A 22114-nucleotide genomic window follows, 5' to 3' on the forward strand; every position below is an offset into this window, starting at 1 on the left:
TCAAAGCCCTTTATTCAGCACATAGTTCTTTGTTTTGGTCTTCAAGAGGTTCTTCGATATTCTAAATGGTTTCTTGAATAGAGCACAGTTCAGGTCACTTCTTGTGCCAGTGCTTTTCAAAGTGAACACAGTTTCACACCAGAGGTCTTTCTGCTCAACTCTTGTCTTGACAGCAGTGACTTGAAACTTCTCATATGGAGGAATCAGCACCTCTTTCTCATGGGGAAGCTTAGAATATTGTGTCACATCAGCACCTTCACAAGTTTAGATTTCAAAACAAGATACATTTCCAAAACCTTGTGCTATTTTACGTTCAAGAGAGGAGGATGTAAACGAGCCAAAACGAACCTCTTTATTCAGAACATACTTATAAAATTCAACATTTGTACCACGAAAAGTAGAATGGCATTGATTTTGAGTTTTCTTCAGAATCTGTATTGCATTTGTTAACAGAAAGTGAAGTGAATACCATTCATATTTCTCATCTTTGTACTGTTCTTTATCACGACGAGTGTCAGGATTGAAGTTCTTGTATACACTAGCATCACTGTACACATACATGGCGATTAAATGATTAATTGTCAAACCATTAGTTGGTGTCTTGACAAGCTCTTCCCCTTTTTTCCAAGCCGTTTTAAAATCAGGTGATTTATTGAGTTCATTCTTCAGAAATGTTGTCTTCACCAGATTTGCCATTTTCCCTTTACAGCCCATATATTGGTCATCAACAGAATCCAGTGCCATATCCAATGGAAATATTTGTTCTTCAACAGCAGCAGCTCTATGATCCTGCAGCAATAGGAATCATAATGATCACATCATCAGTATTCATGTCTGCAATATTCATACACATATAGAACACAAGCTTACCTGTCCTAGAGCAGCTAAAATGAGAAGAGCTTCAATGATCAGCAACATCTTGATTCAGTCAAATCCCTCAGTTCAAGTTCAAGTTCAAGTTCAATTTTATTTGTATAGCACATTTCCAACAGCCCCCAGGCTGACCAAAGTGCTTTACAGAAGAGCAAGAATATCACACATACATAAAAATAAAAATAAATAAACCACATAAAAATATAAAAAACACCTATAAAAAAGTTTAACATATCACCATAATCAGTACACTAAGGAAAATAAAAAAGTTTTTAGCAGGGACTTGAAAATAGACAAGGAAGGGGCCAGCCTAATCTCTAAAGGCAGGGTATTCCAAAGTTGTGGCCCTGTCACCGCAAATGCACGCTCACCTCTACGCTTTAGTCTAGTGCGTGGAACGACAAACAAAGCCTGATCACAAGAACGGAGGCTTCTGGGTGGAGTATAGGAGTGAAGGAGTTCAGATAAATAGACAGGAGATTTGTTATGTAGGGATTTATACACGAAGAGTATAATTTTGAAGTCTATTCTCTGACAAATCGTAACCAGAGAAGGGATCTAAGAATCGGAGTGATGTGATCATGTTTACGACACTTTGAAAGCAGTCTGGCAGCAGCATTTTGGACAAGCTGAAGTCGCGCAATTTGAGATTTAGATATACCGCAATATAGGGAATTGCAATAATCTAAACGCGACGTAACAAACACATGGACAGCCATTTCGAGTGTTTTTGGGGAGAGAAAGTTTTTAATTTTTGACAGTAGACGAAGCTGATAAAAACTGGATCCAACAACAGAGGAGATATGTCTGTCAAATTTTAAAAGCTGGTCAAAAATAATACCCAAGTTCGTCACCCGTGTCGATCTAAAAGCGGATAAACTTTCTAGCTCAGGACTTAAACACTGAGAGTTTTCATTTGGACTGAATACAATCACCTCTGTCTTGTCCTCGTTTAAGAAGAGGAAGTTCTGGGCTAGCCATATTTTAACCTCCTCTAAGCATTGGAGAAGAGAGGTGATCGCAGTGGAGTTGTTTTTCTTTACTGGAAGATAGATTTGGGTGTCATCTGCATAGAAATGAAAGGACACACCATGCTTTCTTAGAATAGAGCCCAAAGGCAGCATGTACAAAGAGAATAGAGAGGGAGCTAAAATAGAGCCTTGAGGAAGGCCACAGGTCAGAGGAGCGGCGGAAAACAAAAAGTTACCCAATTTCACTAAAAATGTTCTGTCAGATAGGTATGAATGAAACCATTTCAGAGCGTTTGCTTTTAGACCTACCCAAGACTCTAGTCTAGATAATAGTAAGGAGTGGTCAATGGTATCAAAAGCAGCTGATAAATCTAAAAGAATAAGAACCACAGAGTCCCCTGAGTCAGTGGAGATGTAGATGTCATTTACAACTCTCAGAAGGGCGGACTCAGTGCTGTGAGCGGACTTAAAGCCAGACTGAAAAACCTCATAAATAGAATTGCTAGTCATAAAGTTTTGAAGTGGATTCAGCACAATTTTCTCTAAAACTTTTGAAATAAAAGGCAAAACAGAAATGGGGCGAAATTTTTTTAGGACAGTGGGGTCCAGAGAAGGCTTCTTGAGCAGAGGAGTGACTGTAGCGACTTTAAGGTCAGAAGGAACAGAGCCCGTTTGGAGACACTTATTAACAAGAGATAACAGACCAGGCCCAATCGAATCAATAATTAGTTTTAAAAATTTGGGGTGAATAATTTCACTAGGACAGAATGAGGGTTTAAGATTGTCAATCACCTCCTTCAATTCCTGGAGATTGACGGGTTCAAAAGCGTCCAAAAATGCAGAGGCGGGTGACATGATAGGAGAATTGGCTAACGTTAAGGTGGGACAGACATCAAGTCTTAAGTTCGTAATCTTGTCACTAAAGTATCTCAAGAAGTTTTCACAGAGAGCATCAGAAACCACAGGCAGGGTGTACACAGAAGGATTGGTAACAGATTGAATAATTGAAAACAAAACCTTCGGTTTAGAGTGATTAGCTTCAATTAGGTTGGAGAAGTATGCAGCTTTTGCAGACTTGGCTGCAGTCTGGTAGGATGTAAGAGAGTCTCTGAACATTTGAAGAGAGATATGCAGCCTGTCTTGTTTCCATTTACGTTCTGCCTTCCTGCAGTTTTGTCTTAAGAGACGGGTAGCAGAGTTTTGCCACAGTATAGATTTAGTTTTCTGTTTATAAGGCTTAAGGGGGGCAGTTGCATTTGCTACCATAAGCCAGGCAGAGTTCAGGAGGCTCAGATGAACTAGTAGATCTAGTGAAGAAAAGATGATGAACAACATTGACAAGCCCAGCAGCATTTCACTAAATCTATTACTCCAATAGCAATATGTCCCCCAAAAATAGAATATTGTGGTCTATTAATTTTTTTTTTTTTTTTTTTTTTTCAGGAGCTCAATGTCAAGGGGAAAATATCAGAAAAGTTAGTCACTCACAGCCAGACGACAATGACTCTTTGAACCAAGAGGTGAGCAAGGTGGCTTTTATATCGCTGAAAATGTCTGTGCTTGAGTACTGGATCATAGCAGCTGTGCATCAGCTCATCTGAATTGTTTAACTTTCCATAATGCAACAACTGTGAAGGTCTGGTGTATGTGTGGTTTCACAAAGGTCAGGCTCGTTCCTGTGATGTCAGCACCAGCAGAAAACAGGGTTGAATGTGCATGTTTTTCCTCCATATTTCTGCAGGACTCACAAACACATAATCAGTTCATTCTTATTTAGAACACTAAATAATTTGTACATCAGTAGATGTATCTTTAAAAAACATTAAGATCTGAGAAGCAAGTTGCAGCAATTACAGAGACAGGCATGCACCTCCTGTTTTGAATTAATTAGAATAATACAAGTTGTGAGTGTTAATAATAGTGCTGAATAATAACAGAAACTTTGTAAAATGCCTTGATATTATGCCGTTCAGCTTTAAAAATGCACTTCCCATGATGCATTGGAAAGAGTAAGAGCTGTGAGGAAAAGGGCAGAAAACTAAGAGAGTGATTCAATATGTGTGCTGCAGAAATATTTTCATCCTTGTATAATACTGCTCAAAACAGTTAATATTTTAATTCAAGTTGTCAGTCATCATAATTGCACGCTAAGAAGAAAAGACACAACACTTCCAGTAGGTTTTGATAGTGTGATAACCAAACTTTTGTGGTTTTGTTTCTCTGTGCACTGTGGCAATGACACTTACAATAGGGTTTTCAGAGTTAAAGTGAAAAAGGGTTTGTGAATTAGTTTAAAGATGCAGAAAGGTGTGTTTCTTACGTGTTATCTGCAAGGAATGAATAATGACTTTATAGCATCATTATTCAATTAAATTAAATTCACATTTATCTTCACAATAGTGCTTTTCACAATACACATTGTTTCAAAGCAGCTTTACAGAAAATGCATGCATCTTCAGTACAATTTACAATGATCTGTTAGCAGAGGAGACTGTGTCCAAATTATGTATTTCAGAAATATACATATACAAATATTTCTTACTAGAACCAAGAAGTATGACCATATTAGCCCAGTTCTGTCAACATTGCCCTATTGTCACAATTCACCTGTGTGAGTGCCCATGATCACCACCAGAGGGCACTCCAACCCGGACTGTCATTCCACCAAAGACTACATTACCCATTATCCTTTGCCCGGACTCATCATCACTCATTGTTTGCACCTGTGTCTCATCACCTCATTACCCCATTACCCCAGCCTATATAAACCATGTTCACTCTGTCATTCACTGTGAAGTCTTGTTTGTTGTATTGCTGCATTTCTGAGCATTCTCTCGTGTTTCTTGGTTTTGGATTACTTGCCTGTTCCGTGGGTTACCCGTTTGCCTGTCTCTCCTGTCTTGTTTGCCTAATTGGACTGATCACTTGTTATGACCCCTTGCCTGTTTGTTGACTACGAGTGTGGATTTCCCTTTAAGAAAGCTGCATTTGGATCTTCTACCTTCTGTCTCAGAGCAGTACTTTACACCTATTGAACATTTCATATACATTATAAAATCTTGCTTATTACTTACAAAGCACTACATGATTTAGCTCCCCAGTACTTGAGCGAGCTCTTAACACATTATTCTCCATCACGTCTACTGCGGCCTCAAAATTCTAGCCAGTTGATGATACCCTAGAATATCAAAATTAACTGCAGGCGGTCGATCCTTTTCCTATTTAGCACCTAAACTCTGGAACAGTCTTCCTAGCATTGTTTGGGAAGCAGACACACTCTAGACTAAAAACACATCTTTTTCAGCAGGAACCGGGAACACTTCCCACAACACCTGATGTATCCGTTACATCATCAGAAGAATGGCATCTACGCTAATGTTAGTCTCTGGCTGCATTCGAAACCGCATACTTTCCTACTATATAGAATGTAAAAAGCAGTAGGCGAGCGAATAGTATGTCCGAATCCTTTGTATTTATAAAAGAGTAGGCGAGAACTACCAGGGTTTTGGAGTATTTCTCGCGAGATTCGGACGTGCGTATACTACTGTTGCGCTCGAATATGCCTACTTACCTACTTAATAGTAGGCGAAAACAGTACGTGAAAGGAGTAGTATGTTTGAAACCTCAGTAATCATAAAAGAGTAGGTGAGAAGTTCCCGGATGGCCTACTGATTCCGCCCAGATTGTGAAGCACTATTCGTCGGATACTTTTCTATCCCTGCCTTCCCATGAGGCCACAGGAAAGGATACGTCAGGCGAAGAAAAGCGAATCAAATGTGAGTATTACAAACCAAAATCACGGTTCCTTGTGTTAAAATCGCATCTGTCCAACTACTGTAGAGTAAACAGTTGAATTGTTGAAGGTGTAAAGACGACAGACAGTATAGTATAGTTGTGATTGGGCGGTAAAAACACGTTTTATGTATGAGCTCCAGCACACACGTCTCCAACGTGGATTTACATAAACGATATACTTAAAGACAAAGATGCTTACTAAATGTTTATTTAACATCTGACAGGAACATTTTCGATAAGTAGTGCAGATGACATCACAGCATGAAATAGACATCTGATCAGAGTGATGTGTGTGTGCTATAATGTAGAGTTCACTGTTGTCAACACTGTTTACTTTACATGAACGTCAGTAATGTTAATAAATCTACATAAAGTAACTAAACATAAGTTATCTTTTTTATTTGTCCATTAGTACTGTTGATGAATTGAGGAACATTAACACATCAGCAACTACCTCAACATTTAAATGCAGTATTGAGCACATACACTTGTATGCTTTTATCAAGGTGTTGTTTAAGATCCAGGTAAAGGTAATGTTGTCTGTTGTTACAGGGGCAGAAGAGCACGTGTGTGTTTATCTGGTGGAGACTGGAGAGAGGGTGATGAAGGAAGGCTGTCATCAAAGGCTTTGACTGAGTATACTACAGAAATGAATAAATCATAAATTTAAATCTTAAGTTGTATTTTATTTTAATTTCAAACAGAGTTATTTCAGCACTTTTCTGATTCTTGATGTCTGTGCATTTGCTGCAGAGCTCCTGTGGTTTAGCCTTGCTCAAGGACACACTGGTGGTGACGCCTGCGGAGATCGAAGCAGAAACCTTCTGCTTATCAATTCAGTGCTTAGCCCACTACACCACAAAAGTCATAAAGCTACAATACAAATAGCATGTAATTGTAAAAATATTAAATTAAATATGGCAAGAAATGGGATGCTGACAACATGAATTGTAAAATGTTTTAAGTAGTCATGCTGATGGAGAGCAGGCACACGGATGTTTGGAGCAGACATCAGTAGTCAGAGATTGTCCCTCACATGTTCTCCCACTCTTGCTTCAAGGTTGTGGGGTACAGGAGGGACATGATGGACGGCTAGGACAGGCGAAGGTGTTCACGGTGGTCATCTCATCTGCTTCATCAATATAAAGCCACAGAACTGGCACAGCTGTGTTGAGATGGCAGCAGATGTGGGGTTCACCGGCTGTAAATGTGTGATAGTTTATTGAAACAAAGCTTTATTCAAACGTATTGTTCTATGTTTTGGTGACTTATTCATTTGTGATGTTTACTTTTATTTATTCTTTTACTCATTAATTCATGTTTCCTATTGTTGTCAGTAAATAAAATATTTTATTAACTCATGCATTTATTCATTGCTTGACTGAAAATTGGTATTCACATCGGCTGCATTTGTTCTAGTGTATATTCTTGCATCGCTATGTCATATGACAACAAGTTGCATTTTGCTTGTTTTACTAAAACGATATAATTTTCAGTAAAAAAAAAAAGTAATATAATTAAGTATTGGTCAGCTTTTGTCATTATTATTGTAAGTGTTTTAGTGGGCTATAGCAATGCAATTCATTCTGAGGTAATCTTAATTTTTAATAGTGATACTTACATTTTTTGAGTATAATCAACAGTTTCCAAAGGTGAGATCCTCGAGCAGCTGAAAGACGTCTCTGTGCAGACACTGAGGGAAACCGCACAGGTCGGGCTGTGGAGTTACTGAAGCTTTGAGCTCTCACTGCACCTGTCACTCATATCTTTTATTTTATAATTACATGGTTGTATCTTTAACATAATGATAAAACAAATATCATGGGTTTGCATACATTATATACAAAGAAAAAAAAAACAAGGTTAGATATCTTTGAATAATTCATCATAATGCAAAACATTTTTATTTCATAAGCTTGAGAGATGAAACAGGAGTTAAATTTAACAAGAAAAAGGAAAATATAAAGGAGATTTAGGCCAATTTTGCTTGTGGATGAAAGTTTTTGCATATGAAAAAGAAATTAACAACATATTCAAGAGATTTTGGTTTTGGTAAGGATACAGCTGGGTCGGATTAGTAGGGTTAATATCATAAAATAAATGGACAGCTGTTTCTTCAACAAGACCACAAAATTAGCAAGTTTAATCAATATTAAGATATTTATAGATCGATGAATTAAACCTGTCACTCGTCTTTTAAGTTGTTGCTTGTGATAACGTCAACATGACGCAGAGTGCGGATCGCATTCATACTAAACGAGATCAGGCAATATAGTACCTACTCTTTTAGAGCTCGTTAAGTAAATACTTATTGAAAATGAGTACCTACTCAATGAGTATGCGGTTTCGAACGCAGCCTCTCTGTTTTATCCCGAGGTTTACTGCAGTCAGCCGGATCCGGGCCGTATCCAGATCAGATGGTAGACCTGCGCCCAGACATGACCAACACATGCCCCTAACGTGTCTGCAGAGACCGTGCCAATTAGACTCCCCCTGAAATTACCTCATCGATATGTCATCCTCAATAAACCCGTCTCCGGCGTGATGACTCAGATCGTTCGAATATTCCTATCTAATAATTATTTAATCGATATGTCATCCTCAATAAACCCGTCTCCGGCGTGACGGCTCTGATCTTTCGAACCGCTGAAGAACCACTAAAGCACCAAAATTGGTGCTATATAGCACTAAAAATGGTTCCCCTATATGATTACGAGCCAAGAACCATTTTTGGTGCCATATAGAACCTTTTTTTTTAGAGTGTAGTTCAATGAGTTCGGTGAGCTAAACGTTGTTAAAACACAATGTCTTTTTAACGTAGACAACAAGCTGCAACCGAATTTTCCTCAAAACGAGCCATATAATATTTATACTACAATGCTTAGTTTGGCAAGTAATAGCACGTGTATGTATACAAATAATAAAAGTAATAGCACATAGCCATAGGCCTATTCTTTACACAAATGATGTTGGTACCCAGCTAAAATACAGTAGTTGCAAGTTGCAACCATAGCTTTTGTATGATAATTGCTTCCTGATTTTGATGGCATTACACTGTATACTGTATTAGTATATTGTAGTAGGAGAGCATTGATGTGTAAACTGAATTATTATTGCCTATTTTTTAGTAACGCCTTTTGGGTTTTGCACTTTGCTCATTTGTGTTTTAACAACGTTTTTAGCTCACGAGTTATTGATCCGGGAAGTTCAAATCTGTGAATGCATTGCCAACTACTGAACTCCGAACTAAGCACTGACTGTATTTATTTATACTTAAGCCCAAGTTCAAAATAAAACTCTAACCGCTTCATTGTTGACATACTGAGCTGTTTGAAACACTGACAGCGGGACATTATTAGCAAATATCGCGAGGGAACGCAAATATCTTTGCGAGGTAACGCAAAAGATTTGGGGAAAAAAATTTGTCCCATCCTAATTTTTTTCCACCACCACTTCCCTTTAGGGGCTCCGTACCATAGAGACCTCTATTGATTACACCCATGGTTGCATGATTTCTTAAATAATTCCAAAAGAGGGTGCTAATCTGCCTTCAAAATCTTTTATTTTGAAGGCCTAGTCTCTATTTTAACCTGAAATACTGCAATAATAATAATAATAAAAAGAAAAAAAATACAAAAAAGATTTTTTGTATAATTTTCAATGGCAAAAATAGACCATAATTATTGCATAAATATTAAAAAATACCATCAAATCATCTCAAAATACAAAATTAATAAGAAAAAATATTATTGAAGAAAAATAAATTGCATTGGTTTTACTGGGGTGGAGGAAATTTAATTTCTAGGTGCCTGGTCAGACAACCAATGCAACCCCTAAATGAAGAGCACCAGAGGGTTAATTGACACGTCATCCTCAATAAACCCGTCTCCGGCGTGATGACTCAGATCTTTCGATTATTCCTATTTAACAATTATTTAATCGACACATTATCCTCAATAAACCCGTCTCCGGCGTGTTGTCTCCGATCTTTGAATATTCCGATCTAATATGACCTCTAAAGTTACCAGAATAATAATCATATGCTGTTTGTTAATTGGCCAGAGGAGAACTGGCACCCGACTGAGCCTGGTTTCTCCCAAGGTTTATTTTTCTCCATTATGCCCCTGATGGGGTTGGTTCCTGATGGTTCCTTGCCACTAACGCCTTTGGCTTGGTTTGCTCAGTTGGGGACACTAAATGTTCAACTAAATATCCAAATAAATCTAATTGGTAAACTAAATTAACTATACAAACTAAATTACTGATCTGCCCACATTGTCACTGTATGATAATTGAAATGAGCTAGATGACATCACCGTTTTCTCCGGAGTGGCTGTACGGCCAAATACAATTCTGTTGCATTATTTTCCTGTTTAACACGGTGACGCTGCTTTGAAAAAATCTGCATTGTAAAAAGCGCTATATAAATTAAGTTGGCTTGACAAATCACACAGTTAGCTAACAATATATTAATTTAAACAATGTATTAATTTAAGGCAGAAACAATGAGCTCATTGAAGTAAAGAATACATGTTAACAAATGATTAAGTTGGTGTCATCTGAAGTCCTCGCAGGAGTTGGAGTCATCTATTTACAGGTGTTGAGCTAGGCGTCTGAAGTCTTAAGCTGGGCATACACTATGCAATTTTTGTCCGATTGTGAGCCGAATTCTGACTCGTGCGACTCTTTTTTGGGTAGGGCCAATTTTTAGCTTTATCGTGAGTCGTTTGTTGTGATGTGTTCATGCAGTGTACAGAGGGAAACAAGAGACGACAAACCTCTCCCGATGTCAGAAATTCTGGTCGCCCCTCGTGAGGTTATCGCACAGCTGAAGCAGAGCTACGAACTGATTGCCCTGTATCCCCTCACTGCGCCTGTGTGAAAGCATAAGTTGAACCATTTAATCTTTAATGCAGCAAGAAAGAAAACGAAAAGAGGGAGATCTTTAAGTTCAGTAGGCAGCTATCAAATAGCAGAAATTTAGCAAACTGTTGCACCTCCAGTTTGTGTTGTAAAATGGATGTAGTCGTGTAGCTTCCAAACCACCATGTAGTAGCCTATCCAGTGCCTCTTTTATTCATTTAGCTACTTGATCATTAATTTACTTGTTTTACTTTCACAATTTATTTATTTACTTTTATTTAATATTATTTAATATTTACTTAATTTTATTATCACAGGAAATGTGAACCGTTGTCCATCATTACCAGCATTTATTACTAACCAGATAGAAACTTGTCACAAAGTAGTAAGGACCCAAAAGCAGGTTTCTGATATTTATTAAATGCTGAAAAATGACAAAATAGGCTGTCTGCCGGTCACCGGCCGTCTAGGCGGACGCAGAGCAGGAGAATGGAACTCAAAAGGGTCCAGACATCAAACTGGCGGAGTGCCAGGTGCCAGTAGCTGCAGTCCGAGAGTGCTCACAGGAAAACTCTGAACGGTCACTTTCCTTGGCAGACACGGCGGTGTAGAGGAGTAGACTCGAAGGCTGAAGATAACAGGAAAGATATCCTCGACAGCCACACACACGCAGCGAAACAGTACTAGATGAGCAGACAAAGACAAGGAGTGAGTAGCACACATGAAACAAACAATAACCCGACAAAGGGAAGAGAAGAGCAAGAAAACTAAGGGTCCGTCCACATGGAGACGCTTATCACTGTATACGTATATATTTTTTATCGTATTTGCGTTTCGTCCACACGGATCCGGCGTTTTGGGAGACTGAAACCACTATTTTTTGAAACCGGGTCCTAAAGTGGATAAATCTGAAAACGACACCCTTGCGGTTTCGTGTATACAGCCAATCTGTATATTTTGTGAAACGGTGATGTCATCACACCACGTCCTGTGCGGGGAAGACTAGAAGGAATACAACTACGGGCACTGGGCATGCGCACATCAATACTGCGTTGTTTAATTACTGTATTTGCATTATTGTAAGGGTATATTTAGGGTTGGGGTAGGTGTATGCGTTAATAAAACACATCTGCTAAGTAGCAAATGTATTTATTGTTATTTTATTGTGAGATTTTACCTCACCTCCGACTGTTGCCGTATCCCTTCTAGCCACAACTCTTCTTCTCCGTTTTTAGTGTATTTCTGTGGGAGAATTACAGTGCCACATACTGGCCTGGCATGTATACTACATCGTTTTGAGCCGTTGTCATGCTCTCGTGTGTACGCAGATATTTTTTGAAACGAGGAAAAAAAAAAGATCGGATGGGGAAAGTTTTGGCTTCGTGTGGACATGGCCTAAATAGCAAGGTGATCAGGGCAAAGGAGGAACAGGTGCGAGATAGGAGATTAAGATGACAGACAGCTGAGAGAAAGCATACGTCCAGTTCAGAGAGAGGAATCAAACCAAACTCCTGACAGAAACTATCCACTATCTAGAAACTAAGCATTTCTGTCATACGTCTACAGAAGTTCTTATTGAGAATTAACAAAGGTTTAGATGTTGATGATTTATTGAAAATGTTTGTCAGTGTTTCCTTTTGTTGAGCAATTTGACTCTTGGCTGTTTGTGTTAGTTTGTGGTCTTTGTAACAGTGTTTACTAAAACACATAATTTGTTGCAAGGGAAGTCAGATACAAAGATGATCAGGGGCCTCATTTATAAACGTTGCGTACGCACAAATGAAGGCGTACGCCACTCTCGACGCAATAATTGGTATTTATAAAAAGCAAACTTGACGGAAAAATGTGCGGTCCTTCACGCAAGCTCTGACCCAGGCGTACGCACAAAAACGGGTGTAATGAGAAATGGCGACACCGTCGGCAGATGGAAGAAACACGTGAAAGTGTGTGAAACTGTTGACCGTTGTGTAAAAGAAATGGCAATACTGCCTCTCATAAATAACTTGAAGACTTCACAAAGCAAGTATTACAATTAACAGCCTACACGAACACCCGTTTGATCGATCTGCAGTGTAAAACAAAAAAAATCAAACGAAAATTACAACATAAACGCAAAAAAAAAGAAAGTAAAATATGTTCTGCAATAATTTTGGCATGTTATGCAATTCATCCTCATAAATAATATGGTAAACAGAACGAAATAATGTACAAAACTGATATTCTCGTCAATGTGTCCGTCTGGCGGAGCAGATATAGATGCAATTAGATAGACAGATAGATAATTAGGGAGATATATAGATAAATAGATAAATAGATAAATAGATAGATAGATGTATTAATTGTCCACTGGGGAAAGTTGTTTTCATAGTAAAAATTTCTTCATCAGCTACGGAATCATGGTATTAATGCAAATGCCTTTAGTTTGTTTTATTTTCGATAAAATAACATATGAAGTATGTCTCAACCATTCAGAAAGCTGCAAGAAATTACATTTGCACTGAACTATTTCCCATTTCCACATAGATAATAGGGATAGGGATTAATAGGGATTCCCCAATAATTGCCGCCAGTCTTTCATCAAGAGGGGTCAGCTCCGGTGTCCCCTTTCCCCCACCCGTGGCACTCTGGCAATGGAGCGCTAGACGCGTTTTTGCCTCGAACTTTGATGTCCGACCATTTCTTTTTTTTTTCGTCCACGGTCCGAGGCTACAGCATTTACGGCGTCTGCAACCTTTTGCCACTCAAGTGCCTTTTTGGCATTAGTAATGCCCACACTGTGCCCTCCAAAAAATATTTTTCTCCTCTTTTCCACCTCGCCAACGATAATTTCTACTTCACATTGAGTGAAATTACTTTTTTTTGATTTCCTCTCTGTATTTGCCATGATTTCGCAATCGATGAATATTAACTTGTGGGCGTTTCACGGACTATTTATGGGCAACTATGGGCGTGACATGAAGCCGCAAAAGCTGCGCTACATTTAGAATTGATTGTGATTTATTATAGGGAAAACTGCGTAGGATGTGCGTGCGCACGGTTTTATAAATCCGAATATTTCTGTGCGTACGCACGTCCTATGTTTCATCCGTACGCCACTTCTGACGCAAATCCTACGCAAAGTTTTATAAATGAGGCCCTAGGTGATTTTGTCGCGTCAGGGGTTAACCCCCCGGAGCCGTGTGGATATATTTTTTGATGGCTGAAACAGATCAGCCATTCACTGCCATTATAATGCTTAGAAGAGCCAGGATTTTTTATATAACTCATATTGTATTTGTCTGAAAGAAGATTGTTATATACATCTAGGATGACTTGAGGGTGTGTAAATCATTGGCTAATTTAAATTTTTTGGTGTACTATCCCTTTAAGCCAGGTTTAGGCCTTTGTTCAATTAGGACATTTAAGTAGCTTATAAACATACCTTAGAAAAAAAAAATACTGGTGTACAATTTGAGACTAAAAATATGTTAGTGCAAGGACTAGCTTAAACAAGGGGAAAGATTATCAGGTCAACAAGGGGATTCGAGCTTCATTGGTATCAACCATTTAAAAACTTCTGCTCTAAAAGGTTGAGCGGTGAAACAGACAAAAGAAACCACAGACAAAATGCATATGTTTAGAACATCCTTATCTCTTATATTATTAGCTTGCTGACATCTGTTCCCATGCATCCAGCTCATGTTTGGCTGCATGAAACTGTTCAGCTCATCTGATAATGCAACACTTCTGAAGGCCTGGTGTGTTTGTGGTTTCACAAACACAAGCACAAGTTCTTCCTGTCTGTCAGTAAACAATTCAAGTCTGTGTAATGGGACAAGAACAAGTACATCAAAAGGTATATCAAACTGCTAGCCTGTATTGGTGTATGTTAGCATGCTAAAAAAATAAAACTGAATGTTAATGTATGAGATGAAAGTATACACCTGGGGCTGGTAGCATGATGGTAGTTTAAATTTAGGGTTATGGGATTAGTTTTGAGTTGACCAACCCACACCAATCCAGTCAGGCTTTGATGTTAGGCATGAAGCTAAACCACTATTATGGTGCCTAAAACCCAGGGTTGACACAAACTAAACTGAAACATACCTGGCTAGCCACCGGCTTCATGATATAGGCCCTGGGTGTGATTGCTTGTTCTGAAATAGCATGTTGCTGTTGCAACTTAATACAATATAATCATGTCATGTCATGTGATGTGATGCAACAAGACTATATGTAATTGAAGAAATACATTTGGGAGACACAAAATCACTGTGAAGCAGCTTAATATGATCAAACTTTATTCCATTATTGAAATTAACAATAAATTATGTTTTCTGACATATTGATTAAACAAAACGAAAAGAAAAAACAATATATATATTTATTTATTCACATTGGTAATTGTAATTCATGTAATCATGTTAATTCCAAGCATCTTTTTGTTGGTACCAACATGAATTTTGAATTTTATTTACAGATGTGGTAGGTTTCTTGAATAGAGCACAGTTCAGGTCCGTTGTTGCTGCAGTACTATTCAACACAAACACAGTCTCACACCAGGGGCCCGTTCTTCGTACCTCACTTAATACATCTAAGATGATTTGACAGATCCCAGATCTTTTAATCGTGATAACTGATCTCTGGCTAATTTGGTTCTTCAAACGAATTTGCGTATTGGATTAAAATATCTGGATTAAATGATCTAAGATTACTGAGCGTTCTTTTTTTCCCTGAAGAGGGCAGATGCATCGATACTCGAAACCAGGATCAGCAATGCAGCGATTGGCTGGTGTCAAGACAGCAACGTAATGACATCATATAATTAAAAAGACAAATTACACAAAAAAACCCCACAAATTTCTGAACCTTTATAAGGAAACAGCCAAACGACCAAACCAACATAAAAGTTAAAATAGATAAATGATAAATGTTTTTTTTTTTAACATGATTACCAATTATTTATATTCACGATTTTATACAGTATTTGTACACCCTTTACATTTTTATTTCAATGTTGTAATTTAATTTTTAATTCAATTTGAAGCAGATTTGTAACGTGACAGTATTCAAGTTTCTTATGGGTCAAGATCAAATTATCTCTTTTATCTCAAATTACCTCTCTTGCGCTGCATCAAGCCACTCCCATAATATCCGTGATAACTTAATGCACGGCTCAGATTAACTGTACAACATATGTGTAAACCAATAAAAATTAAATTATATAAAGTAATTATTCCATCACAAATAAATCGCTCAATCAAGTGGCTGTCTATAGTATTATACACAACATTATACATTCTCATATACATATACAATATAACATTTTTATATTATTATTTAAAATGATTATTATTGCCCCTGGTTCAGTAATGCACTCTTGTAATAAAGTAGCAGTGGCTGGGACCGATTTTAAGTATCACCTCAAGATGCAATCTAATCCTGTTTACATGAAATAAGCTGCTCCCGAGCAGGTTTAAGCTTACGGACCTGTTACTATGACAGCAAGTCCAGGATGAGCTTCGAAGAACCAAATAATCCAAGATCATGCCAAATCGTCAACAATCAAATCCAGCTAACTGAGTTAGTGAGGTACGAAGAACGGGCCCCAGAGCTCTTTCTGCTCTCTTCTGTTTTTGACAGCAGTGACTTTAAACGTCTAGTAACATCAATCAAACTGCAGTTGGGTTATGTCACATCTGCTTCTGTGTCTTGCACTTGTGGGACTTTTATGTTGAAGTTTATTTGTGCCTAGGTTCTGTGTTCTTTTTTGTGTCCTGTTCCTGTGGAGTTTTGTAGTTATTTGTAGTTTTAAATATCGATTAGGCTTCCCAGGTGTTTCCCATTTACCACTCCCCTTGTTATCTTGTTAACCTTGTTTCCCTTGTAAATATATTAGTGGTGTTAGGTATGACACTGAAGCTTCGATGCGCGTATCGCGCATTCGAGACAATAGGCTCGTTTGAGATTAGCAAAATCTTTGCAGAACCGATCACCGGTGATCACCGTGAGATGCATGCCGGTTAGAAATGTGTCCGAACGTGGTCTGACTTGTTCTGATGTCATGCTGACGTGTGTCAAAAAACTCTCGCGATGGCAAGGCGGACGTGTCAGATTCTGCAGTCGGGCGCAGTTGCTCTCCACCGACTGCGCTGATCAAAAGCATGATGGGAAACGACTTGCTGATGAAACAGCTTAATGCTTATTGGTTTAAACAACTGTGATGTATGGTTATTTTTTTAAATGTTTGATTTTAAAACTCTGATATCATGTTTTTATGTGTGAATATTCACAAACTCTCTGACAGTGCGATCTCTCTGTGGGTTATGTGATTGTTGTCATATTTATAAAAAAAAATTAAAATAAAACATGTATGTAATTAAAGTAAAAATTATTGATAAACAAGTCTTTCGAATGGAAATAAATAACAAAAACTTTGGGTGTCTTGTTCATAATATTTATTTTCATATAAAAGTTACATCCAGTTTATCAGCAACAAAGAGCATGAGTGTGAATCACGCGATATCCGCCTTTGATCTCGCAGGTGTCTGATCCACTACGAGAAGAGAGAACTGTCCGTCTTGCCAGGACTTTTTTCACTTCTTCCCTCACTGAAGCCGCCTAGTCTCGGCTGAATTTCAGGCGAGGCGAGGCGCATCCATAGACAGTAAAAGAAATGGACACAGCGACCCCATAGACTTCAAGGCAGAAAATTTGAGTCAATTAGAAGCACTCACTTCCTGATGGCTGAGCGTAATAATGTGCAGCCTCAGACTGAGTTTGACGGCGTAGATGTGACGTGAACAACCTGTCTGACAGTTGTTGTGCTAAGTGAAATCTGAATCACCGAATCTTGCAGAGACGGAGAGCGTGAGCAGGAGCAACTTTTGGGAAGTATTCTGATTAATTATTTTACATAGTATTTATTTATTTTATAAGGGTATATACGGTAATTTATCTACTGCACGACCAGTGGCGTAGCCAGGATTTGTTCATAAGGGTGGCTGGGCAGGGGCCAGCAACCATGCTGGGGTGGCACAGAAGTCTTCGTTATTTCAACATAAAAAATAGTTTGACTATAACATACTGGACTGTTTTAGTGCCTACAACACAAATGAATACAGCTAATTCTTAGGCCTACTTAATTGTAATTGAGATAGTACTGAATTAGATCATGGAATACTGAGTGAATTTGAATTTTTTTGTGTTATCACCTCCAGACAAGGGGCTAACATTATAGCTTAAGTTCAACTTGCTCAGTCAGCCAGGTTCTGGTTCTCAAAACCCCTAATATCTTTTTCTCCATTGTTGTATATTTCATGGATGTGACATGCAGATAATAACTACATAGCCTTAATTATTAATTGAATGTTATATAATCAATGAACTCTTGGACTGTCAATGGACTGTTTCTAAACCTTGCAACCGAGAAAGTAAAGACTGATTGTTTAATTTTCTATATTAGTTGTCAAAATAAATAATTGCAACAGTTCTTTCAAAAATTAAACTCAGTAAAATAAAAACATGTGTTCTCTATTGAATCATATGCAAGAATATGAATTTATTTAAATTATTGAGTAAGGACAGAAGTCAACATTTTATTTTATGCATTTAAATATTATCCATTGTTGTTTGTATACTTTACAAGTGAAAGCAAAATTAGCGCCTATCTTTCAGTATAAATTGGTGCAAATTGGGGCACAATGCTCACATATTTTTGTGCATTAAAAAAATTAGCCTACATATCAGCTTGTGCCTTATATTGCAATCTCACATGGCAGAATATTTAACATTTTTCCAGAGACATATGTGACTCATATTTAACAAATATATACATGCAAGCACAGTTTTAACGCAACTTTAATCAAATTTTTTCTTATTTCATAGATGACAGATCTACGACTTTGCATGCTCGTAGTTTCTTTTGCGCTTTATTTGAAGTGATATACAGTGCGGCTGAGCGCTCCTCATTTGCGTGTGATATTTAAGAGTGCGTGCTGCGAGCACAGTTTAACGCCGATTCGGATCGCGTGTCAAACCGCCAAACTGCTGAAATTTGGCGATCCAAACTGCTGAATATGAAATTAAATCAGCTCATATAGCCTAATATTAAGTTTAACCCTTCGAGGTTGAACATTTTCTGAATGGCCTTTCTCCTTTTTAAAAGTATAAGACAAAACTCAAAAACCTTGCATCACAAGAACTGAATTGTGACTATACAGGGAATCCTGAAAACTAGTACATTTTTATTAACATGTAATTAAAATAGCCTATTAACAAGCTTTTGCCTATTCACTTTCCCCTTACACATCATACAGAGTTCAAAAACTGTGAAACTAGATCAAAAGATAACAAAGCAGAAGAATTAATTGTTGATTTACTTAAAACTTGTAAAGATGATTATCATTTGGATCTAATAAAGCCATAAAACCTTATAATGAAAGCAACTTTTGACTTGAAGAGATTTAACGTTTGGCCCTGTCCTGTACCAATTTTGCATCAGCACCACAGTTCAGGTAACTTATTTTCCCAGAGTTTTTCAACCTGAACACAGTGTTACACCAGGCACCTTTCTGACCTTTTGTCTTGACCTCAGTGACCATAAACTTCTCATATGGAGGAATCAGCACCTCTTTCTGGTCAGGATACTTGGAGTATTTGAACACATCAGCACCTTCACAAGTTTCGATTTCAAAACAAGATGTCAGTCCAAAACCATTTGCTACTGTACGATCAAGAGAGGATGATGTAAATGAACCGAAACGAACCTCTTTGTTCTGGACATTCTTATCAAACTCAACTGTAGTACCACGATAAGTTAAATAGCATTTGTTTTGTGTTTTCTTCAGAATCTGTATCGCTTCTGTTAACAGAAAATGAAGTGAATACCATTTGAATGTCTTGTCTTTGTATTTTTGTTTCTCACTACGAACAGCATTATTGAACTTACCATATACCTTCGAATTGTTGTTAGTGTACACATAAATGGCAACTGAATTAATCTGTTCCAAATTATCCTCTGCTTTCTTGGCTTTATTTTCACCATTGTGCCAAGTATCACTAAATTCAGTAGAGTTACTGATTTCTTCCTTTAGATATTTAGTCTTTACCAGGTTTTTCATGTTCTTTCTACAGCCGTCATATTGGTCATCAACAGAATTCTCTGCCATATCCAATGGAAATATCTTTCCTTCAACAGCAGCTCTGTGATCCTGCAGCAACAGGAATCATAATGATCACATCATCAGTATTCATGTCTGTAATATTCATACTAGAACACAAGCTTACCTGTCCTAGAGCAGCTAAAACGAGAAGAAGAGCATCAATGATCAGCTGCATCTTGATTCAGTCAAATCCCTCAGATGAACTAGTGAAGAACAGATGCTGAAAGACAACCAGAAACACAACAGTTTAACAAATACTAAATCTATCATTTCTATCATCAGTTCATACAAAATACAGTTTAAAATTTGTGTATTTTCTGTCGGATTAAAAAAACACGTAAAATATGTAATTAAACCTGTAATCTATCATTATATTGACTTTTAGCTTTACTCCTGAATTTACCTGTGATTTTTCTTCTTTTTTTATCTTTATTTTTTTCAGCAGCTCAATGACGAGAGAAGATCAGAAAAGTCACTAGTTCACAGTCAGACGACAATGACATTTGAAACTATGAGATGAGGAAGGTGGCTTTTTTATATCACTGATAATGTGCGTGTTGTGGGATATAACAGCTGAAGTATGATCGTGATGTGTAAAATGTAAACTGTTGAGGTCATCATAATTTAGCAATGTGAAGGTCTATGTGTGGTTTCACACTGGGCAAACTGGCTAGACATGCAAATAAAGCTTGATCACTTTGAGCACTTCTAACTCTATGAAAGTTACAGAGGCAGTCAAAAGTTGTATAAGAAAATTGTGCTAAAGAGGTTCATCTGCATCATCGTTTCTTGATCTAGAAATGTTTTTGTTTTTGTAATCTACACTTGTGAAGGTGCTGATGTGGCAAATATTCTACGCTTTCTCAAGAGCAAGAGGTGCTGATTCTTCCATAGACATTCATGGCCACTGATGTCAAGACAAGAGGAGATCAGAAAGATCTCTGGTGTGACTCTGTGTTCACTATTAAAAGCTATGGAAGAAGAAGAACATTTTTTCTCCAGATTCCTGCAGGACCCACAAACACATTCATTATTTCATATTTCAGTTCACATAACAACACAAAATTAGATACAACTCCCAACTCCCACATCAGTAAATGTAATAGTCTCATACCTCTTTTTGTTCTGAATAATAACTATTGTTGCAATTAGCAGTTATGGAAGCAAGCAAACCACTGATCTCAAGTCAATTTTGGTGAGTACACACAAAAAATGGGTGTCAAAATTGTACCTGTAAGGGGGTACAACAGCTTGTCACTGGGGAAGTACCCTTAAACGTACATCTTTGTACCTTTTTAACTCATAAAAGGTGCATATTAGTACCTTAGAGTGCAAATACTATTAATATTTTTGTGGTAAAAATGGTTCTAAACATTTTGGATGTTGCAAAATCTTCAAACCTTATAAAATGCTTAGCTCATAGTATTAAGTTTGACCAAATTGAACTGAGAAACACATAATTTTACTGACACTTATTAAAAAAGGAAAGAAAAAAAAACATTTTAAGAGAGCCTTTTTCTTTTTGTCATGTCAGTTTAAGAAAGGCATTTATTTCTTCTGTGCTTCGGTGTTGCATGTGTGATTGAAATCTCCACAGATTTCCCTCTGTTAATGACCCTGTATTTTATATATAAAAAAGTTTGACCATTTATTATAAAAACTATACATACAGAATTTTGTGTTCCGTTTTAATACGAGTTCACTCAACAGTTAGCTGAGAGGTGTCAAGTAACAAAGTACAAATACTTTGTTAGCTTACTTAAGTAGAAATTTACTGGAGTACAAATTTTTCAGCCGACTTTTTACTTCTACTCCTTACTTTTTCGAAATAGCCTCGTTACTCCTATTTCATTTCGGCTTTTTTTCATTCCGGCATTTCATGGTTCAAAAAAAAAAAAAAAACCTATCCAGATAAATCGCGCCATCTGGATAGAGTGAATTTGATTGTGGTTAGAGGTATAAACATATACCAATCCGACACCCTATTGGTTTGTATGCTATCCATCGCACCTCCACAGGACACAAATCACACACAGTGTTGCCAGGTTGGGTGGTTAAAAATGAGTTTGGGCAGGTGGACAAAATTTAGGCTGGTTTGGGGTCAGTTCGGCGGTTTTTAAAAATCTAAATTGTATATTGTAAACTGCTTAATGAACAAAACCCAAGTGTGCATGAATTCCATAAAATCAGTCATAATGACACACACAGGCCCACGAAGAGTCAGCTGGCATTGGTGTTGATGTCGCTGACGAACACGCACTATCAGCGATCAGCAGGCACACATGTTCATTCATGACTGACAGCCAGGTTTTTAGCGCGATAACTCGTAGCTGTATATTCAAGTGATCGCTTTGCAGTTGTATCTACAGTAAAGAGTGGGAGAGTGAACCAACTCTCAAAACTCGAAGTGACTCGAAGACTCTTTTTTTTGACTGGTATGGCAATAAAATAATATCAAATTATTTTGTC

At 37.6% G+C, this 22114-nt stretch overlaps 1 protein-coding gene across 1 annotated transcript; it reads right to left on the reverse strand.

Annotated features, from left to right (window-relative positions):
- Positions 1-19820, reverse strand: LOC307135709 (ecto-ADP-ribosyltransferase 5-like; the record flags this gene model as incomplete). The annotated part of the gene is made up of 3 exons (XM_079832299.1): positions 1-254; positions 19156-19693; positions 19770-19820. The coding sequence occupies 3 exons, from the start codon at positions 19818-19820 to the stop codon at positions 1-3; spliced, it is 843 nt and encodes a 280-aa protein (XP_079688425.1).
- Positions 19821-22114: the final 2294 nt, after the last annotated feature.

The sequence above is a fragment of the Gobio gobio genome (assembly GCF_949357685.1).
Source record: "Gobio gobio genome assembly, chromosome: 1".
Lineage (NCBI taxonomy): Eukaryota > Metazoa > Chordata > Actinopteri > Cypriniformes > Gobionidae > Gobio > Gobio gobio.